General features: G+C 44.2%; 1 protein-coding gene across 1 annotated transcript in view; it reads right to left on the reverse strand.

The window, feature by feature from the left end:
• Positions 1-10,012: 10,012 nt before the first annotated feature.
• Positions 10,013-26,993, reverse strand: part of LOC107189092 — a 74,921-nt gene continuing 57,940 nt past the window's right edge. Inside the window, exons 2-11 of the mRNA XM_015577526.1 lie at positions 21,494-21,539; positions 21,240-21,407; positions 18,566-18,785; positions 14,043-14,126; positions 12,970-13,103; positions 12,318-12,454; positions 11,539-11,693; positions 10,578-10,819; positions 10,293-10,482; positions 10,013-10,211 (exon numbers count right to left, since the gene is read on the reverse strand). Of these exons, the coding sequence (XP_015433012.1) occupies positions 10,015-10,211; positions 10,293-10,482; positions 10,578-10,819; positions 11,539-11,693; positions 12,318-12,454; positions 12,970-13,103; positions 14,043-14,126; positions 18,566-18,785; positions 21,240-21,407; positions 21,494-21,539 (1,573 nt within the window). The 3' untranslated portion in view covers positions 10,013-10,014. The remainder of the gene's footprint in view (positions 10,212-10,292; positions 10,483-10,577; positions 10,820-11,538; positions 11,694-12,317; positions 12,455-12,969; positions 13,104-14,042; positions 14,127-18,565; positions 18,786-21,239; positions 21,408-21,493; positions 21,540-26,993) is intronic.

Genomic DNA, 26,993 nt, shown 5'->3' on the forward strand with positions numbered 1-26,993 from the left:
CCCGCAACTTTTTCTTCGCAATGGGAAAATTTATCGTCGGGTAATTCTGGATTCAACGCGCGCATCCTACTAGCGGGAGAACGCGGAAATCTATGCTAATCCGATCGAATCCTACCCGGGATAAGTATCTGGCTTAACGGTGGCTCGCGAGGACGCGTGTGGCAAAACCCTTTACGGCTTGGCTTCAATGGGAATTGTCATGTATCGGAATTAACCCCTTTAACCCCTTGATGTATGGTTCCCGGGTCCGTTTGGACCCGAGTGTTTAAAAATCGTATCTAATTCATGCGATTTGTACATACAATTTAAGCTGGGATTTGTTCATATTTAGTTATATAAAAAAAGCAGGTGTTTTTTAATAATCGTGTTCGAAGTATATTTAAAAAGAAGGAAACGTAAGGTTTTAAACGGACCCAGACACCACTGTCTCTACGAATATTAAAAACGTTCGTACTCCGAGGATGAAAACGATGGGGGTAAGTTTGATTGACGAATTTGTACGACCAGGGAAACTTTTGTAACAATTGTAAAGCCGGTGACACTGGTTATTAAAAGTAATTGTATGGAAAATGAAAAGAAAGAAACGGAAAGAAGCTGTTAGGTAACCGACTGTGCACAGTTACAGCGTCTCTCTCTCCCGCGACGACATCGTCAGGAAGTAATAACGTATTGTCAACCGTCTTGACGCGAGGAAATTCATGTTATCCCCGTGTTGAACGGTTAACAAGCAGTTCTTCAACTACACCACGGGCTGCTTCTTGTTAGCAAAGGCCTCCTCCTTTCACCAAGTCATTCAAATCAAGTGGCTATTACGCAAAACGTCCAGAACGTTGCACGCTTTGTCTGTCGATTTATTTTCCGTTCGTACGGAGGAGTCATTTCGACTTATATACCCCAGAAAACGATTCGTGTCTCATTCTTACCTCCTTCGTTTGATGCCCTACTTATGGTTATTCATTTGTGCTGTTTCATTCGTGTTGTACCGTTTAATATCTTGCTGTGAGTGGTTCCAACCTTCTTTGGTGGACATTTGAATTTCCCATTTAATTTAGATGTCAGACTCCTGTGGAGGGGTTGCGAAGCAGGACACATCACGAGTCACGAGTCCAGATTCACGACATATTTGTGCATAAAGAAAATGATAGATACGTCCTCTCATTCACACATTTCACCCAGCACTGCCATATGCCCGCATGCTGCACGTTGTTGACCGCTGGTGAGTTTGAAGAGCACTGAGTTGCCCATCACTGGATTAAGGAGTCTGCCTGGGTCCCGGGGTTCACGAAACCCGGTCAAGAAACGCAGCCTCGTTATCGCCAGCCGGCCTTCGTAAATTTCGTTAACGCGGGGACCGGCTTGCATTCTCGCGTTAACGAGCGTCCACACGCTCGTTAGCTGTCCTCGGTGGCTCTGCTTAAAGCTGCATCCCGCGGGTTGAAACGGGGGCTGCGACTCGCCGATTCGCTGGTTGGTCCGCTCTCATTCGTTGATCCTCTGGCCACTCCTCGCGACGAGCTGGATCGAGTGGCCGATTAACTAGCCTCCAGATTTTAATTGCACCCTGTTCTCCAACGGATAGGAAACACCTGGGCGTCTCGAGGGGGGGAATAAGGAGGTAAAAGGGTGAGTTCATTTGGGGGATTAAGTATTCGATTCGGGAGCTAATTTAGGGTAATGGCCTTCGAAGCGCAGAACTTCTCGGTTGATTGGCCCTCCAAGTGATCGAAGGTTTGAACATCGGAATTTCTATGTCCGTGAAGAATTTTTCTTTTGGAAATTCTATCGTTACGTTCGTATCCACTGAAGGGGGAGCTATGCCACAAGAGTAACATTGTGAAGTATTAACTTTTAGACTGCCAGAATTTTTTCTTAAAAAAGGTGGTCGTTTTTCTGCCATTTAGATATGTGTGTAAAATATGCACTGCGCTGGATTTCGAGCTCTGTCAATGTACTGAAGAGTCTACAATGTACTATGTTATAGTATACTATGATAGTATGTAATATATACAGGCAGGAATTGCCAGGTAGTTATAAATTAAGGGATAGTAACTAGACACCAAGAGGGGCCAGAATTAAGCCATTTACAGTTTATCCTGAGTGTAGACTCGGCACGGCTCATTTATCATACAAGACGTAATTATTAAATAGATACGTGTAGAACATGTCTTTTTACATTTTGTTTATCATGGCTAGAACAAAATATATACTATATATTACAATACACACTTTTTTTACCACACGTTGCAATTGTTTTCGACTGTTACAAGTGTCACTTTTCAACATTTTGTGGGATAGCTCCCTCTTGGACTGGACATCTCAACTTACTCGTATTTTCAAAATGTGTACATAATGTATAATAAATATTTTCAACGGATGTTCGTGACACTGTCATACAGTTGTAAAATTAATAAAACTTATTATACCGTAACGTTTCAGTCGGTATCTGTGAACTTTTCGGCGGCAGCTTTCCCAGTTAAATATTCGTGACGATCGAACGCCGATAACGCCACACTATGAACTCGTTCGGTTATTTATCCACGGAACGTTTTCCAGAAGTACCAATGAAATTTCCATAGAAACTTAATTTCATCGTGAGTTATCGCCTCTTGCGACCGTTTTCGACGACGAAAAGAAATGCTTCCGTTTTTGGGGTTGGCGAATTAACGGATACGTATACAGTTACGGGGCGACCCGATTTCCCTCGAAAGGAGTATTTATCCGCACATGTTGCGCCTTTAACGTTCCGTCGACTCGGGCCTATCGTTTGCGCGATCGGGCGGCTGATTTTTTTCTCATTAAGATACTATCGTTTCGAGAATAATTGGCCGTGGCGATAACGGGGGAGACCCGCGCCGTGTATACATATCGATTTCTCGGGTATCGAGCTACCCGACGCCCCATTAGCATGGAAAAGAAGGTGCCAATTTCGCGTTTGATAAGCGGTCTCCACGGACACGACAAGAACCGCGCAGCACTATTGGTTCTTCCTCCGATTTTCCAGTCGCCGGACGGCCTTCGTCTCATATTTTGCTCTCTTTGCGATGTTCGATCGTGACGGTACGCATTATCTTCCCGTCTTTCCCGTTCGATGTCTAGAAACTTAATAATACTTGCGGATTCATGGTATACTTCGAAGTATATTTTAAGAACAGGTCCGAATAAGTAACCGTGTGCATTCAAAGTAATAGCTTAATAATATTCGACGTTAGTTCATCCCCATTTAAACTTCAAGGACTATGAAGATTGTTAGGTAATTAATATAAGACTACTCTTTACTTAAATACTTTTCTATATTACCCTGATTCTTCGAACTAATTTCTACTTGTAGATTCTTCGATCTTTGCATTTGTCCGAATCATTCAGTTTCACAATTAATTTAATCATTCTGTACCTTAGTCTCTTTTATATAGCAGATCTGGGTTAAGTTTCACTTCCACAATTTATTGACAGTGTTGACTAGACACTGGCCTCTCTAGCTTGATTTTGCACTCTTCGTCTTTTGGATGCAGAGTTGGGCACAGTTTTATTCGAATAATACATAATATCTAAGGGCGTTATCCTTAGTGTATGACAGGCCTAACTTCTCCAGTAATCTTTGGTCCCAATACATCGTCGCTCTAGTACTTATCTCCACTATAGAAAATAGTGGTGGCGGTGATTTTGACTCAGTAATAAATTTTGGGGCTCACGAATTAATTTCTACACCTAATATTTCCAAGAAGTAATTGTTCCTTCCGTCTACAAAGTCAACTGCTGCGAAATACATAATTCATAGACTCAGGTAAAAAATCGGCATAGGGGAAGGGCCTCCTGACACTTGGTTTTGGGAGTTATTAAAATTTATGCCAAATTAACATTCGGTTTAACATTTCTTTCAATACTTAAAATAAATTTTCCAAGTGTTAACAGGCCTTTCGCCTCTTTTTCCCCTATCAGAAGCCGAACTTGCTCGTGAGTGTACCTTTGGTAAACGTGTTCTCCACACAGGCTTCCTCGAATTTGGTTCCACGATTCGTTGGTTCAATTTTTCTCCGGGACACCCTCATTATCGTTCGTTCGGGATCACCGCGTGATCACGCGAGAGGCCTTGAGTTATATTCGCAGATAGGTCACGGAGGAAATCGTCGAGGAGCATCTATCAGGTTTTATCTGACCATAGGAGCTCGCTCGTACGCAATCTCATTCGCGGATCGTAACTGGGAACCAGTCAGCCGTGGTTCAATGAAATGATTTAATCAAAGGTAAACGTACGCCCTTGAGGAAGGGGGAGGGGGGGGGGGCTTAAAAGTTCCGCGCGAACAAGCACTGACGTTTTGTTTTTCAGCATCGATCGATGAAAAATGTGGAAGCACGGTTTTGCTGTTACATACGTATTTCGTTCCGCTATCTGCAGACGAACCGACTGTTTGCTTTATTAAATGTGCCAGTTGTGTTTCGTTAACTGAATATCAGACGTACGTAATGATTGATGCGTTCTTATCCGAACGAAGACTGTTCCCTAATTTTTCGACGAAAATACTGATATTACTGTAAACACGAATTTTACATTGCGAAGAAAGAGATTCATCAAGATATGAAGCAGAATCGATTATCGTATTACTACACTGCGGATGGTTATGCATTTAGACCATCTCTTAACTTAGAGAATGTAATAAAGTGAAGATTTTAATGAAGTTTAATACTATTTGTGTGTTGTTACCGGACTGCGGAAGTTTATGGAAATTCATAGTTTCAGAGACTAGTAATTAAAACTTAAAACGGAGCAGAATTTTGAATTCTGTACTAAAAGCTTTACGACGTTAGTAATGACACGTCGATAGTACCAAACTTTATTCAAACCTTTAATTTGCTCCGTTTTCCACATTAGAAGACGCTATAAATACAGAAACATCCTCAATCAAGTTATTTCTAACGTAGTAAATCCTCTAGCACAAGATTCAAAATTCTGTCCCATTTTAAGTTTTCGATATTCGTGTCTGAAATCGTGAATTCCGCAGTCTAATACATTAAAATAAATTGTTAGATATGCTCAAACTTTCAGTTACCTCAAATTATTCAGTTACCCGTGATTAATGTTTAATCCTCCAGTAACCGAACGCCATTAGGGTGACGTTATTCTTTCGAAATATAGTCTCAATTAGCCGCCAATCGTTTCTCTAATCTTCGAAACTCGATCTCAAGGAAAATCCAATCGGACGATCGTTTTCAACGATGTACGTAATTAAATTGCCATTAAAAATGCATCAATCATCGGAGAGGGGGGGGAGGGGTGGCTGGTAGTGGTGACGAATGATGAGAATTAAAAACGATTGTCGTTTAAATTATAGTCGGTCAGGGAAACGGGAAATAGCCGCGCTTCGTCGTCGAATTATGCGCGGCATTTACCCGGCTATAATTCAACAAACGTTGCTGCAGAGAGAAACCTAACAGCGATTCCGGTCGGACATAACTTCCGCGAGCCGTTATCGCGGAACTCCACACCTCTGCTTTATTAAGTGTATACACACACACACACACGCTTTACCATGTTTCTTCTCATTCTTTAAGCTAATTTTCATCTGGAGAGAGCAGGTTCAATATATGTTCTAAAGGGAAGTATGTATGTATTTATGGATTAGCCGTTATTATATCGTTTCGAAAAAGGGACTTACAAGGGATATTCGCAAAGTGATACGCAACGATTTTTCTGTAACTCTGCTCGATTGTTTATGGAATTAACGTAAGAATTTTTCCGTATTTAAATGATGGTCTCGAAGGGAATTTCGTGGGGTTGTGTACGGTGTCGTAGATTGCAGGGTAGAGAGAACCGGCTTCCACACGGCGTATCTACGCGATAACTCGATTAGCCACGATAACCGAGTATTTATTAGCCCGCGAGATTTCATTTTGATATCCGCCGGCTCCCCACCCCGTTCCTTTGGCTCGTGCAGCGATGCGTTTCTCTGACCGGAAGTTGCACGTCCAGGAGTACACGCTTGAATTCGCCACGAGATACCGTGGAGGACTGAAATATCGAGGTGTTGCCGGAGGTGTACGTAGCTACCTTTAAACTAGAGACAGTACTGTTCTCCGAATACAATTCTAAAGAAACGTTAAAAATCGGATATTCCAACTATAACTATTTACCCGGAGAACATCGAACCTTATAGTTCCGTAAAAAACCTCTCTTCGTTTCACGGATTAATAATTCCATACTTTGAAGTAAGAAAATTCCATTAAAAAACTTTCGCTTCTTTAATATCGTTCCATAAAACTCGATCGTATAAAAATTCAGAGCAGGCATTAAAATAAAGGGAATTCTCTCTTCCGTATGTACGATGTCTTCGGGTTTTGCTGGCTCGTGAACACGTCCTTCATGCAATTAACCTTTTAATTTACAAGCGATATTTGTGTCGGCGCGACAATAAAATCGATCGTGGTTGCTTGCGGATATTATTATCCCTCTCCACTGTCTCGAGATGCATTAATTCGTCTACGAGCATCGCTCTCGCTCGCGCGCACGTCACAATCAGGCGATTTATTTATCGTCGCGATACCTTTATTGAAATTAAACGCTGAGCATATCGGGAGCAATCCGTTGAATCGATCGAGATATAGGTACGTATCGAATTACCGGCGGATTATCGTCGAGCGGGGAATCAACGCCGTTTGCCGTGGCGCACGATAATTATTTCTGCGTTAGCCATAATTATTGCCCGGGTGGCAATTAATTCCTGCCCGGGCGGCAATTAATTTATTGCGGCTTGATTAATTGCCGCATGCTCGCCGCCGAGACACAGTTCGTTACTGCGTCGGATCAACCTTTTTGCAGTGCGGTGGATTCGAGCCCTTTCCCCAAAAGAACTCGAAGATGGAATTAACATTAATCGAACAAAGCACACCTTCCTGAATTATTCTCTTTATTACTGAAACACTCTTCCAGTCTCTGCTTTACTAATTAGCCTAAAGATATCGAGGATCTTTTAGGCATTTTAAAGACCATTAAAGAGACACGTGATGTTTTTTCAACCCCTTTAAGAGACACAAGAAATATACGTATATAATATCTAGATTACCATTTTGCCATATGGTCGATTCGAGCCCTTTCCGCAAAAGAACATAAAGATGGAATCACCATTATCCGAACAAAACGTACCTCCCTGAATTATTCCCTTTATTACCGAAACACTCTTCCACTCTCTGCTTATCTAATTAGTATAGAGATATCAAGGATCTTTTAGGTATTTTAAAGACCATTAAAGTGACACGTGATGTTCCTTCAACCCCTTTAGGAGCGACACAAGAAATATTCAGGCATGACAAACTGTATCGCTTTGTGAATCGAGTACTGTTACGGGGTAAAGTAACGACAAAGAAAAATCGTGGACACTGTCGAAACGTCTTTCGTCAATCGACCCAATCCTTGCCGCCGCCCGAAGCGTTTTTCTCCGCCTGACAAAAGCGTGGAGGGCATCGATGATACGTAACCTTCGACGAGCCGAACCGCCGCATTTTTCTTTCGTTATCGAAGGAGGATCGAACGACAAACGGCGGTGCCTCCGGGCTCGTTTTGCGGAGGCATGCTATCGCGTGGATTTTCACTTTTCCCCGTGGACGACGGCCCATTTGCGGCGATCTTTGAGAACGATGGAAGAGCGATGCTCGTACCGTCGGTGAAGGATACGCTGTTTGGAAAACACGATTCGTTCCGTGCCCGCCGGCCATTGTGGTCCAGGACACGTCGAATTTTTCAAAATCGGCCAGGTAGCATCCCCGTTTCGTCACGCTGGTTTTTCGCTCCACCGTGACGCGGACAATGAATTAAATTGTTAGGGTTTATTCTTTCTGAACCGTGATCCCACTGTGATACGAATACGTGTATGTATAGGTGCTTAATTTGGCGAGTTACTGCGCGAATAGTGACATCGATCTGTTGTGTTTCTTACATAGCTAGGCTGGGGTTTTAAAATAATTTCTATTGAAAATATATTTATGAACGTATATTAATTTAACGCGAAATAGCCATCATTGATACTTTGGGGCCAGAAGTCCGTCGTTTAAACAATTGATATTTTTTTATTAATCGAGAACGTGGTACTATGTATCTCTGTTTAGCAAAAAATGCTAACTAATAATTTCAATGTAATGGTTTCGATACTGTCATTCGGATACAGTCGTCTGGTATCGTTTATGAAAATGAGTAGTAAGATTTTGTAATGTAATTCTTCTAATAATACTAAGTATCGAGATACCGTATCAAAGACCAGGACTACTCCTTCTACAGTTTATTGGAAACCTTGATACACTCGAGCTTAATTATAAATATTAATGGATCGTTACAATACTATATTTACAATGTAATTCGATCGAGCAGGTGGATGGATCTTGGTTCGGTATTGTTCCGGTTGGAACGGAACTGAAATCTGCGAATCGTCTGTTCGATCTCGACGAGAACAACAAAACGGGTTCTGGAACGACCAGGAGGGGAAATTAATATTTCGCTGGCTGACGATCAGATGTCGCGCGGGCTGGGAAGAGATCGACGGAGATACTGGAATAAATATGAAGACGAGAGCTGAGCTACGTTTCTTTGGCTCTCTCCCCAGATACGCGCGGGGTGGTCTCACGAAATATTATTTAATCCTCGCTGGCCGTTCTCGCGATCCTGACAGTTCTACCGATGCTCCTGCTTCTCGAGACGAATACAAAAAAGAAAAAAAAAAAAGAAAAGACAGGGGGGATAAAAAAAGATATTGGAAGGAAGTCAAGACACAGTTGGTCGCTGTATATACCATATGCGTATGATATTATAAACCTAGATATTGTGGCTGTTTGTTATATAGCGTTATGTATAATCGTAACGTTAATGGTATTATTCGCGAACATTCAGGAACCTCGGCCGCACGAAAACGCCCGAGTCAGTCGAAGTCTAGACATTTTTTTTTTTTGTTGCCTCAACGAATCAGCCATCATCTCATTCACAAAGTTTCTGGAATTAAATGGTAGTTATGAAACGCGAGAGAAAGAGCGTGGTTACATCTTACAAAGTAATTGGATGCTAATTTGTTATCCGACTCCTCCATTCAGACATTTGATATTTAATGAGTCAATTAGTTCTTAATCAGGCTCCGCAGCTGATAAAACGTTCCAAGCCGAATTCGATTAATATCTCTTGTTTGTTCAGCTGCGGATCAAGATTCCATTAATTGTTGCGCGTTCCTGAATATGGCGAGTAACATGATTGGGCATACTTAAAATCTACTGAATCTCATCCGCGGCATTAAGTGCCTGTTATCTAGTTATTTATTTTAATCTCGTGTAACATCGACCGCGCGAGCGTAGAGAACACAATAAACTATCCTATACGGTCGCATGATCTTTCTTTCTCTTTTTTTTACCTATTTAAAAATCATGTTTTCCGCTCGCACGCTCGGTAACGGAGACCGTGGCAAAATCCTCGACTGCTAAATTCGCGTTTAATCGTTATAATCGACGGACGGCAACTCACTTGTACGCGCGATAAACGAGAAACTTTATCTTCTTTGCGAGGAAAAAGATGATGAAGATAGAGAATAGAGGAGAAAGCATTGTCGTGAGAGAGATGAGCGAGTTCAATCGGTAACGATTTCCCGACATGTCACTTTATCGACGGTCAATCATTTATCAAAAATACAATCACACGTCTAATTGCACGGTTATCACAATACTTGACAATACCTCGATTCCCTTAGATTTCAACTATATTCGTCTAAGTAATCCTCGCTTCGGATGCATGAATTTTTAAGTACATTTCTTACCGAACTCCGTCTCGTCTTCTTTATCGGCCGTCATTATTGTCGTACGCTTTCTGCTTTATCGACCGAGTCAACGTCAACTTTACCGATCGCGTTGATTCTTTACCGACGCGGAGAGATCGTCCTCGCAATTACCAACAGAGATTTATCTTCGATTGCTCCACGGATACGCGCGTACCCGGAGAATGATCAAGAAGAAGGAAGTGGAAAAGACTCGCAAGTACATTCGAGGAGGCCGTTCTTAATTGATTCTACCCTTGTGGGTCATGTAACTTATGCTGTCGGATAATAACTTTTCCCTGGCCTGTCGTCGCATTCGCGAGCACATGGCCAGTATCGTTCCTGCCATTATGCAGAGGAAACCGCAAGCAATTCCTATCATTGTGCTGAGAACCGTCGATCTCAGGCACACTCTGTCGTGGGCTGATTCACTGGGCCCTGAAGAAAATTCAAACACAGAATAAATAAAACGATCATTTTACAATCGATTTCCTTTATCGATCAAAAGTACAACGTTACCGCTTCGATAAGCTGTGGTCGAATTCTGGAAAAATTCAGTATCAGCCTCGCCTTCCTGGAGAACGCGCAACGACTGGAAAAGGTTCACGTTCTCGGACAGGCTGGTCGCAGGTGTCGATGGCCCACCACCGATCTCTGGCAGGGAACGTTTCGCCACGTTCTTGGCGTTCCTCCAGTGGCACGGTTGGCTCTGAGTAATTACGAGTGGCAACAGGTTGATAAAAGCTTGAATAACTGGGCCATAGACGGACGATCGATGGAACATTGTTAGGTCGTTGTGCTTACCGGACATCTCCCGTGGCACATCCTGACGTCGCACTCGATGTACAAAGCCGGCGAGCCGGTGAACCTGAACGTCTTCATATAGGCGAACACTTGGGTCTCGAAGAGGCCGCTCTCCGACCAGGATCCACGGAATCTACTGATCAATTTATCATCCACGGGACATCCGTACTGATCGATCAGCTGGATCCGCTTGTTGCCGCCGTTGTGCGCGTAGCAATCGTTCACGACGATGTCGAAACCATCTGGCGCAGAGAACGTACGTTTTATCTCCCGATGCATTCGTGATATTCAATAAACGAAGAGGAACGTCTCGGATCGCTGTCTAATCTAGCCCACATAGATTCGAGTCTGCTGACTGAAGGCCGAAGGCGTTCTCATATATTATGATCAACGGATATGTATATTTATGAACTCCAATGGAAGTTCACTTTAAGAACAGACGGACACTGCATTTATCACAGGACGAGTCTATATATGTATATACATAGAATCGTAAAAGATAATCTTGATAACCATGTCGTACGTAGTTTTGCCCACCGACTGAACGAATCGTACGATACTACGTTTGATAGTAAGAAGAAATTAAATTTTCTGGTTCAGTACCGAAGTAGTACCGAAGATCTTTCTAAAAAATCGCTGATCAATCATAGTGTGATCCCTCCAGAATTGATTTAAGAGAAGGGGCTGGAAATCCCTTTGAAAGTATCGTCAGAAACGAAAGCTTCTGACGATATTTCCTCGTATCGATCCCACCCAGGAGAAAAACACGGTGTCGTCTAATATTCGATCCTCCATAGGAAATTCAAGGGTAAACGGTGCTCGTTCGTCCCGTTACTCCGACGAATAACACCCGGCAGATGTTACGTAGCGCCACGCGATTAGGTTTGATCCGTGGGAGGATCGAGGGAAAAGGGGACGATGCGGTATAAGCGAAAATGCGTGCAGTTATGCGCCCGCGTACCGTATTTGCTGCGCATGTAGATAATGAGAGTCAGAGGATCGCCGACGCGAACTGGTCCAGCCACTCTAGTTCCAGTGGTCCCGTAACCGTATCTGATTTCCATGTAGCACTCCGGTGGCTGCAGGGTGAACACTACGGGATTTCCCGTCGCCACTCTGGAAGAAGATACACATCGCGTTAAGGCCCCGTCTGGGTGAAACCGGCTGCCCGTTATCCGGCACTAGGACGACGACTCAACCCTGGCCCAAAATCTGACGCGTGAACGCTTATCTATGGGAGACTGGATTAACCTGTCTGATTAGGTAGTCTAATGTATCGGTGTGTGTAATGTACGAATAAATTGATTTATCCTACAGCGTTATGCATGTGTGTTTTATACATGTTCGAGAATATTGTTACTAGACTGCGGATTTTTATGCAAAATAACATTTTTTTAAGTAATTTATAAAGACAGGAGAAAATGTAGAAATTCATTTTTCCTCTTAAGTATCTTATTGCGGTCAGAATAAAATAAGAAACTTGTTCGATCCGATGAAAGTTTTGTATTTTATTGTATTTCATAAATCCCTCTAAATCCGCAGTCTAGTTATTACCTTATTTTTTCATAGTCGGTAATGAGACTGTATGGAGAACTTCGGTGATAAGATATCGATTGAACCGACCGTATTAAGGTGCGTATCCATTTCTTTCCGACTTCCAAGAATTTCGTAATGCCTTGCAACGTTCACTGCATATTTGACAAATGTTCTGATACTTAGGGAGTGTACGTCCAAACTTACTCGACGTCGAGAAACGGAAATGTGACGGTCTTCCAGAAGTCGTAGCCGTACTCGCAGGTCACTTTGAAGTGTTCGTCGAACTCCTCCTCGATCAACGGGTTGTATTGCACCGTGACCGTGTTCCACATCAGGTTTTTCTACAGTGTACACATCGTAAATCGTTAAAACGCAAAGATGCAGAACAGAAATGCCGCCGTCGAGTCAAGAACAAACCGATCTCTACCCTCGGCCGCGTCTTTGATACCGATTAATCGCGTTTCCATGCAAACAAACACGCGCGCAGAGCACCGGTATAAATCAGAGACGCGGTTTCGCCGGGGTCGTTTAATAAATCATATAAGGAGAACGTAACAGAATTATTAACATCGACCTCCCTCCCTTTTACGATTCAAGCCGACACAGAGTCGCGTGGATTAATAAGCCGAGTCGCCTGGACACGGTCGATCGTTAAACGCCCATGTGTGGACGATCGCGAAATAAGAGCTGAACGAAGAAGAAGAAGAAGAAGAAGAAGAAATGGGGGGGGGCCTCGGATGATTTTTCCGCGGTACGTTAATCATTATTATTCCTTGTCAAACGACGCCCGGTACTCACGCTGTGTTCGTAACGAACCGAGGGGCACTATTCCACGGAACACGCTCGTTTTACCTACCGTAGGATTCTTTCTGCTGTCCTGATGATGAGTGTTCTCGCCAAGGGTGCCGCAACGATTCAACTGAATGTAGAACTCGTAGTAATCGCGGCCCGTCCCGTTAACGTACATGCAGTCCGGATCGTAGGAGTAGCCTGCAATTAGAATCGATTGTTCTTAGTGGGCAGACCACCCGTGCACCTTCGCTGGTGTCTGGAAATTACCATCATTCTACACGAATCTGTGGAAACAACAATTGGCGTTATCTCTACAGACTCGGTTCTAGAGAAATCAATATAGTGAATCCTTGATGAGTGTTGGAAGGCTCGTCGGCACTGAATATTAAATATTTCATAAACTAATTCCGCTCAGGGACTTAAACCGGTATGATTTTGATATCGGTATTATGCCATCAAAGGTATACTGAAACCGATATATTACCGAAAACCGAAATAAATACCGATATTTTTTCGGTTTCTATATGGGTAGGGCTTATATAGAGTTATATATATGAAAATACCGGTACGATACCGATATAACACCGATACCTGATACCCCCAATTCTCCATAGAATTAAATTAAATTCAAATTCAATTAATATTTCCCCCTTGACGTAGTCGTTTGAAGAATCGCGGATCTAAGAACGGTTGGTTCGGCTTTAGATCACGCACAGAGGAAAATTGGAATCACAACGGTGGTCAATAAGGACGCGTTATTTTCCAGGCGGATCGCGTGCGCCACGCGGGGACGCAACGAGTCCTACTACTTTCAAAATAACGGAAGCGCACCGCGTCCGAGCGTGCTGGGCCGGTGGACTCGTGAAAAAGGAAAATTCTCCAGAAAGAGGGGACGGAACTCGATGGGTTTACGATAATTTCTGCCATTAGCTCGTCACTACCGGTACCAATCGGACCGTACTGTCGAGCAAAGATAATTGCCGATTCCGGTGCACGGTCGCAGGTTTCGAACGTGATATTCCGTCCAGCTCGATCCAGCTTTAATGCATCCGAACGCCCGCGGCCACAATTTCACCGTTCGCGTCGCGATGTTAATTTCGCGAGTGGCCATCGCGGTCCTCGCCCAGAACCTCTCACCTGCCGAGTAGAGCAGACCGGCGAAGGAACCGTTGAAGCCGATCCTGATCTTCATGTAGTCGTCTTGGCACTCCGCCTCGATGTCTGCAACAGGATTTTAATTTTTTACTTGGAAGCTTAATGTTACGGACTAGAATGATTGAGGTCATCCGTAAATTTTGCTTATTTCCAACACATTGTCTACCGTTTGTTATTTAATTGATTCTGTAGATCCAACGATCAACAGCCAGGAAGTAATATTAAACAGTTCAATTACAGTCATGGAAAATAGAAAAAAGTCTAATAGAATAACGTAATAATTGCTTGTTTAAACTTGATCTAAGCTAAAACCGACTCCTCATCTGTGAGCATTGAAATTTAAAAATCTATTAATAGATTACCAGTGAGTAAAGTGTCGGAAGTTTAATAGAAGTCTCCAAAATTTCTATTCCACTCTTCTGGGCATCCTTTCCAACACGAAGAATCTTTAACATCAGACTATAACTGAATCAGTCTCGTCCAAAGCGTTCTCCTAGCGGTACCTATTACAGTGAACCCTCGATGAGTGTTCGAAGATTCCCAGGCACTGAACATTAAATTCAAGCGGAATTTCAAGCTCTACCAATATGCTAAACCTCATTAAAAAATCAGCATTACACTTTAAGATCGCTCCTTGTCAATGCCGAGGATCCTTCGAGCACTCATCGAAGATTTCCTGTAATCCTAATCGAGCTATCCACGATCTACCATCAACATCTCACACGTGTTCATAAAAAATGTCCCCAAACTACAAACATATGAAGAGCACATACAAGAAAGCCCGATTCGGGGATAGATGGTGATCCCTGGTGTCGAAATTGTCGGAAAAATCGAGCACATCCGGTGGGTGGAAAGCTGCGGGGAAAACCGGTCGCCGATGACGAGTGAAAGTGAACCCCGCCGTGGGCCCCCCTTTATAGGCGCTCTTCGTGGTAAGAGGGCCGTTTCCATCGTAAACGACGTAATCCAACGGGAGTAGTGTGGAAGATGTACGACGGCAGATGGAGGCTGCCGATAGTCACAGCCGAGGTGCTACGACTCGATGATACAACTTTTCGTCCGGGCGTGCTCGAGGAGCCAGCAAGTTGGCTGGCCAGCCGTGTGCTGGTTGCACGCGTTGCACGCGTTTTCGAGCGGGGCGAAGGTATGCACCCGCGGGGTCTGATTAGAATTGCGGATACGTGCTTTGTGTTCATCGGCCGGCAAAACGTCCGAGGGGTGAACAATGGAGGCGGTTGCGCAACACCGATACCCGCTCGAGTACGCACCCGTAGAAGTGTTTCGGCCGGGGCCAGTTGAAGATTTTTCACTCGCGATTCCGTCCGTGATTCGGGACGTCCGAGAAATCGCCACATACAGGGTGTACGAGAAAGATGACTACCCCAGATTGACTCGAAGGAATGTAGTTTTAGGAAAAAGAAAATGTTTTTGGGTTTAGAAAGAGGCATCTGCTGGCGACCTTGATATATAGAGGTCATTTTGAGGTTAATTGGATTTTTTTAAATGGGAACCGCTATTTTTAGCACCAGAAATGGAAAGAACGGTTATTTCAATTTAAAAGTGTGACCATAAGTTCATCAATGAAATATAATGTTTTAAGTGAAGGTATTGGTAGAATATCTGAATGTAAAATTTTCCGTTCTTTCCATTTCTGATGCTAAAAATGGGAGTTCTCATTTAAGAAAATCGAATTGACCTTAAAATGACCTTTAAATTTGATCCTTACGTCGTGATCAATGTCTCATATTAAGGGCAGTCTTTTAAAACCATTAGTTTTGTACTGCTTTATATTTTCTCTATTTCCATAATAAGTAATAATAACACAAAGGCTTCAAATTTTTTCACAGAAAGAATTAATGTTAGCCTCGCAGTGCTCTTCCATTCGTCGATTACCAAGTTTGCGTCCGTGTACAAGTACCAAAAAACTTCTGGACAGACGGTGTACGACGACGTTTCGTTTCGATATTTTTGCGAGAGTTCCATACACGACGGTACACAACGCGTTAGAGCCTAATATCAAGGTGTGAAACTTTGATGGATACCCTGCCACGGAGAAAATGGTAGCCTTGTTACGATCGGGACTTTCCAGGCCGCGTGTGTCTAAACGAAAAGAAAATTGCACCATGAGGGAAGAAAAAAAAGAACAGAAGAATGATCGTACAAAATCATACCAAGGCCTGCCTCCATTTAAATCCCATTACTTACTGTCAGTCGTGTTGGATCGCAACGAACGAAATGGAACGAATGAATCCCAAACTAATGGTGGTTGCTGAAACCTAATTATAGATACACACTGGTGTGGATTATCGTATATTCCTCATTATTTTATTTTTTTTTTATCCGGCGAACATCTCACAGAAGCGACGGTTGTTCATCGTTAAAGAATCGTCTTGTTAATCGTTCGCGTGCTCGGGATCCTTGGCCAGGCTCGCAATCACAATTACAGTCGTTTACGATGCCTTGACCTACGAACCGACGTGTATCCACATCACTTTCGATACGCGAGCTTCCCCGTCGCGAAATCACGAATAAAAAGGAACAATAATATTCCTTGCTGTATGGTGCCGTACGAATCGTGGGGTAGAAGCGACGACGACGATGATGATGATGGAGAGAGGTGGCCGGCGAAGAAACGAGAATGAAGTCGGTGGTGCTGTCCGAGGTTGCAGAATCGTGCGCGCAGAAGAGGATACATTAAACGTAATGAACCTTCTTTCGCGTAATTGACGATACCGCGGGTGGCCTTTGCGTTTCCCGCAGAGATCAGGTTTTATGACTTCATTGAACCTACGAACATTGGAGTTGGAGGGAGAACAGGAGGAATCCATCATCGACGAACGTGGACGTGGACGAATGTTTTGGACAGCGTGTCGAGGACAACCGAAGAAGGGCGCAACGGTCTTTTATTTCAGACCTTGCAGGATCAGGTACTAAATACTTTGCATCCGTTTGATCTTCGAGAGATTACCACGTTGCAATACCGTTTAAGGTATAATATTCTTTAATGATTTTTTTCTGCAAGAAACGATTGATCTACCGTGATCTTCTTAGTTTCATGGGAAAACTCTAATGAGTACTGTAAGTTGAGATTACTTTGACGTGATAACGAAAAGGTTAAGAATTTGCAGTGCTGCAAAATCGGAAATGATCATTTTCTGACTTAGGACAAAGTTACCCTGACTGAATCGAAGTTACCCCAACTTACGGTATTGTAATCGACGTGTCGATCGTAATCGAATCGTAAGGCAGTTTCTCGAACACATCTCCGGAGCTGGCGAGAAATTCCACGATCGATTCAACGAGAGAAATTAGCTGTAACGTCGTTATTTGAAAAATTGCAAGCCAGCAAAGGTCACCGTCTCGTCGGTAGAAGGTACGATTCGATCGGTGTGATCCAGGGGCGGATAATAACGATCGAACACCGATCGGGAGGTGTCGACGTCCAAAGACGAGAACGTAGACGTCGCATCGTCGAAGGCGTATACCTACTCCCGATGTCGGGAGTGCCGTACGGCTTTCCAACACCGTTTTAATTGCGTCCACTCTAACGGTAGCCATTCGCCATCGCTGTCTGGAACCCGGAGTGTCGGGACGCTGACGTCCACAGCGACGCTCGGACCGATTCTCTCTGGATCGATCGATCAGGGGGCTTAGATCATTTCCTGGCTCGGGGCGAGGTCCTGTGGTCGATCCCGCGAGCCACACGAACGGCAATAATCACGGGCGTGTTCGATAACGGTGCCTCGAGGGGCGAAAGTTCATGCTTTACTTGGCGAAATTACGATCCTTTTTTCTTATTAGTTTGCACAATAATCCTCCAGACCAGGACGTTGAATTTCATAAATACGAAAGTCGGCAAGTTGAAAACGTTTAAATTTGAATGTCTGATCAGAGTGGGACACAGTTTCGTTCGAATAATACAGTGACTCGGATATTTCTTCACATACTTTTGAAATAATAATTAGGTGTCAAGACTTTTACGCAATTTCTGTTTTGATATTCTTTTTATCATCCTTTTCTGATAAACATTCCTTAACTTTGAAATAAAATTCACAACAAACTTGTGAGACACTGTAGGTACATAGTGAAGAGTCTACTTGTTCAAGATGAAATATATTATAAAAATTAGAATTTCCATTTTTAATCAGTAAAAAATGACGGAGTACTTATTAAATATTTCATTGGTTACTCAAAATTCTTCATTTTGATAATGAATTTGTCCTGTCTGTATGTCAAACCAGCTCCCTAAAATTTTCACACGATAAGCGTCCTCTTTTGAAAAAATAAGGACTGTGTGATCCAACGTTTGTCAGACTTCCTATTCTCCTGATCTCCATCGTGAATTTAAACAAAACTGTTTAACATTTAACTTCCTGACCTTTAAGTCTCAATTCCAGACCGAAATGGTGTCACGGTAGTCAAAGTGTCGGAAGTCGAAAAGTCCGAAAGCTCTGGGGCTTAAGCGCTAGCGCTGGTTCAACCCCTAATTCGTTTAATTTACTTACGCTGTACACGGGTCGTGTTAGGTCTGTATCTCCTGTGCTCACGGTCCCAGGTCTCCGGATGCCTCTTCCACTCATCATCGCCAACCACGCCCGTACCACCGCCTCCAGCGAGACCCTGCAGACCCTGAAGTGTTTGAAGTGCTTGGAGGTTCGGGCTGAGGGGTCGTCCTTTCAACGAGGGAACGGGCACGTACGCTGCGCCTTCGCCGACGTACACCACCTACGCACAAATTACAGCCTAAGTTAACAACCGTCCGAACGTGTACAAATTTATCTACATCTTCATTTAAAGTTCCTGTCTCTTCCCGCTGCGAACCAACGGAAACGATCATGCAAACCCGTACAGTTTCAACACTTCGGGTAATTAAAAAACTTCTAAAGAAATCTATTAGGATCCACGAACAATTAAGAATTCCTCGACAATTTTTTCACTTTTTTTCCTAGTATGTTCAAGTACATAAGCTTCTCGGGATGAATCAGGCGCGTGGTCGGTGGTAAACGCGAAGGACTAAAAAGTCGCAAACAGCCTCCACATGCCGGCACCCGTAGAAACAATCGTGTCGTTTCACGCTCTTCTTCTTCTTCCCATCCTTTTCTTCTGTTTGCCCCTGTTCTCGCCCCTCTCCTCCCAGCTACGCGTCCCTCCACGGATTCCTGTTCGTCTCATCAGCGGTTCTTGCGAAGTCCGTCGGCGAATCTCACTTCGTTCTCCCGCCCATCGTCGCAACGGCTGTCACGTACCAGCAGCTGGCGTCGCTCGCTCGCGTTCTATTTGCTCGAAATTATTGCTTTTCATGGATTCCACTTTTCAGGAATCTCTGGAACTCGAACGCGCGAGCCGACGGCACGATTGCCAGGCGAGCGAGCGTTTATGGGCCACTAGAGTAGTTAGAGGATCGTTCTTTCGCCGTATCTGCCTGTCTTTCCGCTTTATGGCGAAGCACGACGGACTCGGGCGTCTTTAGAGGTATCGTTTTCAGGTAACGCTTTCAGGATCGGAATGCTTTGCCCTGGTCGCGGAAGAGGATTCGGCCCGAGGAATGACCCGTTTCGAGGAAACGAGGCCGTTCCCTTGCCTTCTTTGGGCTTTTAGCGGCTATTGAGATTACGTTCGCGATGATCCTTCGACTGGCGGAAATACGCTGAGATATCGGGGAGTCTATTGATCTTTCACGAACCTCTGTACGGTCTCGTTTGCTCGACGGTGATTTCTGATTCTTGGAGAACAAGTTGAGTCATACTGATTATCTGGAAGTGTACCCATCAGACTTAAGGTACACCGACATTTGTTGCTTGATCTGGATGGAGAATGTACGTGATTATATTCTGCCATAAGTGGGTACATTTTACTTCAACTTTTATATAACGTAATATTTATTTGTAAATTGGGAAACTTCTGATCTGAACGCATAACAGAATTCATTCGAGGATATTTCCTCGGTAGCTACCTCGAGATTGAAGTTGTATGTACATTACTTTCCATTCCAATCTTCACCTCTAACACGCGTTGTCATCGTCTAAAACCGCCACGTGTCATTTTGTACGCGATCCGACGTTCGTGGACGGTGTGTTCCTTTTACGATGATCATCCTCGTCCGTAGCTCCGTTGCCTACGGTCTCTCGAGTCTCATCATGACACGCGCGCTCATGCGATGATTAACGGTCGCGCGGTTAGGGTGTCGAAAGTCATTAGTCCGGCTGGGATTGGTCGGACTGGCTAGGTGAACGTACCTATCATGTCCACGAGTTGGGTCTGTTAGTCTTGTCCCTGACCTACACCTGTCTTCCGACTGAAACTGGTTTAATTCGATCGAATTTGTCACTTATTTACGACACTTCGAGAAACGTTATTCTTTTAATTGTTTACAGTTGCGGAGAAGTGCATTCTTGGGTATTCACATGTATCCTCTTTATCAATTTTGCTACTTTGGTGGAATTTTGGAACGTGTAAATGAAGAGTTGTTACTACTCGATCTTCTTAGGATTCATCGGTTCTCCTTTTGTACATCTGTCAGTTCAAAAAAGTGACGATATCATGGATCAATTTGTCTGTCACAGTGGACGCCTATTGTATCACCTTAGTTACAATATTTGGAACATTTCTTGACGATCGGCAGTACGAAACTTCTTTGAATGACATCCAAACATTAGAAAAGCAATGTTACTATCGGTTATTTATCGTCAGCAAACACACTAATTATGAAAGAAAAAGAATGAAAATTTTTTTAAATTGACTCACATAGTTTTAAAATGATTACTGGTTCTTGACTTTAAGAAAAAAAATTCTGTACAGGATGCCAAAAAAAACCACAGTGAGCCGGTTAATTTAATGTTTAGAGGCTTCATATTCACCGCCGTAAAATCAGAAATAATTATCCATTTTCACCGATTAAGAATCACCGAACGACCAGCCGTATCTCAACCTGCCGATCGATTCCTTCTTCGATCTGTCGTTTCTTCTCCCCGTCACGCGAATAACCGATGGTTGCGCGAAACACGCTCGTATAAAATCGTTATTTTTCACCTCGCGGCTAGGATCTTTCGACTTTATCGAAGGAGGCCTGACAGCGCCTTCTAACAATAGGTGGTAACATGAGTAACCGGTGTTCACTGGAAGTTCGATTAGTTATCGGGGTGTTCGAACGCCGATTCCTGATCGTGTAACGATACTTACTGCGTCGTGGTCGCTGGCCTCGTGCGTTAACGCCTCTCTGGTCTCGTTGTGAAGCGAGTCGTCCTCCTCGGGGCCGGATCCGCTTCCGGCCCAGTAGTCCTCGGTCGTTTCGTCCAACACCGTGTCCTCGGCGTTCCCGTCGCCTTCTGTGTTCTCGTGACTCGTCGCCTTTGAAAGTATCATTTTACGCTTAATCCCACGCCTCGCGAAATGTCACATTCTGAAATTCATGTTTCATCTTTTAGAGGCTTTACCTGACATTGCAGCGACACGGTAGACAGCAACCACACGATCCCGTACCTGTAACGAGAAAGACAAACGAACTTTGTTAGATGGTCTTTAAATTTTCGTTGTCAGCAAATTTAACTTTTATAATAAGGAGTTCAACAAGGATAAATCTAGAAGTATCTCACCTATCTTCATATCTTCAAAAGCGTCTACAAGAGTGTAAGCCAGCTATCGTACGAAGAAACACGAAAATTCGCATACAGAATCCATAATGAGAGTGTCCTCCTTAAGAACAACTCGCGAGCAAAGTGCACATATATCAAGACCAAGGATTATTCAAGCGACGGCCACGACCTTCAATCCCCGAACGCGCGTACAGGTTCCCTCCGCGATTTCCCACCAAAAAGAATAGCCTGAGAAAGCGTCGAGGCCTCACGTCCACCGTTTGCACGTCCAACACGCGAATGTCGCGATAATAACGAAGGACAGTGGCCGATAGCGATCGCTGGGAGCCATAATCGGATCATTGCCACGCGTGGCTCGGTCTAATCGGGGGCCAGGATCGAGGGAATCCTCGTCGATGCGTCACCGGGAGTGCGCGTTTCGCATGCGAAATCGCTCGCTCTGAAGAGCGCTCCTTTGGACCGAAAAGGGCCCAGGGAATGCCGGTTATGGGACTCATGGGAACTTCGCCTAGAGCTCGTGGAAAACGAGGAAGTAGCCGAGGATGAGTCACGCGACGGCGAGATCAACACGGAGATGAACAAGACCCTCGGATCTCGTTGCGCTACGGGGCAGACGTAACTCGTTGCGATTCGTGTCAGTTCGGCTCACATACGAAAGGGACACGATGAATTCCCTGCTCTATCACCCCTTTTCCTTCTCCTCCGTTGGCTTTTCTTCGCCAACACCTCGCCACCCACCCTAGCGACCGTCCCGCTGCTCGTGTTCCGTCTGTTGCACTTCATCGACTTCCTTTCTCGAACGTTGTAACGGGTTTCCTTCTTTGACATCGATCTCGCCGGTTTTAACCCTTTGCGGTCGGCCTGTCTCGCCCGACTGACTGGCCACCGACACGAATTTATTTCGGTGTAGCGCGGGAGAATTGCTGGCCTCGGGATGGAGGTGAAATAGGAACGATCTAGCTAGTGGATCAGCAGGACGAATCCTAGACGATTTTAGGAAGTTTTTTTGTCGGGGATTTAGAGGTTGTGGTACTTTTTCCAGATGGGTAGAACGTAAGTTTTTTAGTGTTGACTATCTTGTTGAATAAGAATATCAGTCGAGCGTGACTGATCTTGATTAAGCTTGGCATAGATAGTATTACGTGAGGAATTATTTGTAGATATTCGAGGTGAAATGATTCTACTAGAAATCTTGAAAAGCAAGAGGAATAGAAAAGAAATTTCGTTTGTTCATTCATCTTTTTCCTTCTAGTTACGAATCGATGCCAACTAGACATCCCTTCCGCTTTAGAGATGGCGCCTTAGGGGCGTCAATCCCCTATATGGCCCGACGAATGCTTCCGTCTACATAAAAGAAGGTTGAATAAAAATGTTCTAGCATGAAACGAAGGAATTCCGCTGCTATTACTCATTTTATTGTATCGTTGATAAATGATTGGAAGCACTTTATAAAACCTCAGAATTTCCTGAACCCCAGCCCCGAAGTCAGGTTTCATTAAATATCTTACGTCACATAGCTCAACGAGTATCCAATGATCAGCGATCAAAATCACTCCATCCACTTCTCATCTCGTATCCTCTAATCCCGTCTTTCACGGTGAGCTGCTGATAGAAATCCAATCGTAATTGATGTAACCGCAACAATAACATCGCCTCGAACATCTGTTGACGATCCTAATCGCCTGCACCCAGACACGTCTATCGATGACCGATGCTAGTTACATCATGCAACTCTCTCGCAATGTGGAGAGCCAAGCTAACGATCCATAGCGCCCGTGAAACGAGAACGTCCGCCCACGTGATGACGAAAGGACGAATAGCTAACCCGTCCTATAGATTGTTCTACGAGGTTTCCCTCGATTGCGTTGCAAACAGTGAGTCTACGGGGATACAGTGAATTCTGGATGAGTATTCGAAGGTTCCTCCGCTTTGAACATTAAATATTTTATAAACTAAGGGTCATATGCGGCTGATAAAAATATCATTGGCCACAGAATTTCAAGCTCTATCACTGTCCCGAACCTCATTAACCCCTTGCCTTACGACATCGAGTCAGACACGTGATAACGATTTCAAACTGAATTTAGTTTTCTTTGAGTCGGCATGAAATACCGTTCCGCTGGTATTAACACTTAAGGTTTCGAATACCTGTAACATTTGCCAGAAGAAGAGAATTCCTTTTGTATCTCAGAAAATATTAACGATAAAGCTATTTTTCACAGTGAAATCGTAAAAGAAAAAATACACCTGGGAATCTTTCATTGTCAATTCTGAGTCTTCGAACACTCATCGAGGTTTTACTGTGCACCCAATCGGACCAGCCTTCCTTCCGTTTGCACATCTTCCGAGGAACGCATAATACAAGAGCCGACCCCGACGTGATTAACGGCGAACCCGGTTCTTCCGTGCAACGATCCGCGAGCCCGTCCCACGAGTAACACCTTCCGCTCCATTTACCAGCCGGCTGGCTACGTGCAAATAATTACGCCCGGCGAACACGATGATCCGCGGAGCGCCAGGCAAACAAGAAAACCGTACGAAATGTCTTTAACGAGTACCAGAACCGCCGCGCACTTTAACCAACGCGCGCGTTCGTTGCGAACCGGTGAACGGATAAGCGCAGGATCCATTACTCACTCGGCTATTCAGTTCAGGAATCGTTGCAGTTTTGTCTTGGTTATTTCTATTTCTCGAATTTATGCGCATAGCTCTTGTTGCTCCCAATTGTTCCGCGGTTATGATCAAGAACGAGCGGATCGAGGTGGGGCCTGAAAATTGTGCAAGGATAATAGCTCCCGGATGATCATCCTGGATCGTAAACGGCTGAGTTTTGTTTTCCTACGTTTTGGGATATAATTATTATTTTCATGGTAATTATGAATTTGATATTTGACACAGGACAGGGTGTTCGTTCGAGAAATCTTAAATGTAGGAGTTTGACAGGCGAGAAGGAAAGTCAATTTCTCTGCTGTTAGGAGAAGTTAATGCTCGCGCGCGTTTATGCGAATAACTGAAATTACGCGAGCCCCGAGCGTTCCATTACACGGCGTATGATAGTGATTATGGGGAGCCTGTGTTTATTGGCGGATGCTCCGGGTGATGTTAAATAAATGGAAGGAAAACTGTGTTTTTTACGATTATTTGCTCGTTGAGTCGGAACTCGGAGCTCACGCGTTCTTTATTCTTCATTGATATACAGGACGCTCGAAAAATCGTTTTGTATCCTTAAAGATTTCCACTAGCCAGTAACGAATACTGTGCCAACATCGGTACTAAAATAAATTCTATCATAACCGAAGGAAGATTAGTATGTGGTAATAGTTTTGAAACCTGTATAGCGAGGTCGTAAAATTGGTTGCTAATTAGAGTTTACATGTTCCGAGCGTGAATACAGCAATTAAGAGGAGACAAGGAACTCGAGCTCTTGTTAATCCTTAACAACTGCAGGTTAATTTTAACTAGTACAGCAATCGTCTGTGAGTAGAAATTGTAGGAATCAATTCACAAATGACCATTGCAGCCTGAAATTGATTGCATCGCCCAGAATGCAATTAAATTTATCGATATCTCCATTTAAGGCTTTAATTTACGCACTCACTGTGTCTCACTGCATCTCAGGGTGGATAGTATAACCTGGCAGGAAGTGATTCTGCGAAAAAAATAAGTCCTAAAAAGAGAATAAATGTTTTGGCGGCAGATTTAGAAACCGAACAGGATTTGGCTGACGCGTCTGTCCATTGCGAACCGTTTCTACTTATTGCCGGTACGAATACACGTGTTTATATGAACGTTTAAACCCAATTCTTTCGAAAACGAGACCACAGACGAAAAAATGTATTCTTCTTTTTCACGTTATTTCTTCTCATAGAATCACCTCCTTCTCGTTTGTACTACCCTACTCTGCATAGGTTCCAGTACCAAGCAAAAAAACACCAAATTCTCTCCTAGACCAAAACCCACAAAATAACCGAAACTACGAGATTCACTTGTTACTTCAATGATGTACTTTCGTCGATATCTTGCTGCAAATATCAATCAAAAAAATTCTGTCCCTCTAGTCAAACACCGTTAATAACAATCATCGAACTAATCGTCTATAATCGACACGTATCACTTACTTCTAAGACCATTCCGTACTTAATCCACCAGAAGCTATTACAATTATTAAAACTTCATAAGAAGGAAAATATAGTAATCTTCCATAAATCACTCGAAAATACCGGTCGAACGTCCAGAAAAACCAGATCGATGGCTTCATCATCGACGACATTCCCTTCCCATTCTGTTCCCCGCTGCCAATCCACTTTCGACCTGCAATTACTTCACGGTCGGAAATTGCTCGGTCGCGGAGGGGCGCGGGGGTGGAGGAACGTGGCCCCGAAGGTGGAGTCGTTGGGCCCCGATCGTCTTTCGATTCCGTTAGACCGGGCCGTCTGGTAGCGGGTGTCACGGAATAACGCTCGCAGTCGCCGCGGGCCGCGGCGGAAAAGCCGCGGGAGGCCACGTGAATCCTCCGTGCACACGCCACACGGCGAGGAGAACCGTAATTGCGTTTGACCAGGGCGTCGTCGTTCGATCGGACGCGATTATCGTCGCGATGCCCGCGAGCGGTTCCATCCTAGCGGGAGGAACGTGATAGCCCTGGAACGAGAATTCACTCGCTACCGTCCTGGATCACGACGACAATGTTCAGATGGAATTTAATGCGATCCACCGGTTATTATTCCCGACAATAAAGTAGAGAAATACACGTATACATCCAGCGTCAAGAACCTGAATTCCACGCTGGAAAGCATTCGTCAAGCAGCAGCTAATGAACACCTCCAAGTAACCTGCTAATACCCCGACGCAACAAGGTATCAACGATGACGCAGCCACGCAAAATTCTTACGAAATCGTCCTTAAACTTCCCGTGGGTTGTTGCGAAGTCAGGATGCTGCAGCATCACCATCAAAAACCACTGAGAACCTGGCCATCCACCGTTCACGCACAATTACGGATCCCACGATAAAAGCATCAGAGACCGACAAACGGAGGATCCGATAATTAGAAAGACAACGTTGCCAAGAAGCAACACGGCCGCTCGCGGAATCGCGGTAGCGTCTTAATCAGGCTTTTAACATTAACCGGGACGTACGGCCTAGGACGGCGCGGTCCAGTTCGCTCGAGCATGGAAAACCAAGACTACCACCTCGTAAGTTCCAAAGATTGTAGGCAATTCGGCGTCAAGGTTTATTCACCGGGTTGCTGCTGGGACGGCTTCGCCGGCCGATTAATAAGCTCGTAGGTCGAGCCGAGACTGTGAGAACCGGCCGGAGGACGGGTTCAGAGCGCAGGCTCG

This window comes from Dufourea novaeangliae, unplaced genomic scaffold (genome assembly GCF_001272555.1).
Source record: "Dufourea novaeangliae isolate 0120121106 unplaced genomic scaffold, ASM127255v1 scaffold125, whole genome shotgun sequence".
Classification (NCBI taxonomy): Eukaryota; Metazoa; Arthropoda; class Insecta; order Hymenoptera; family Halictidae; genus Dufourea; species Dufourea novaeangliae.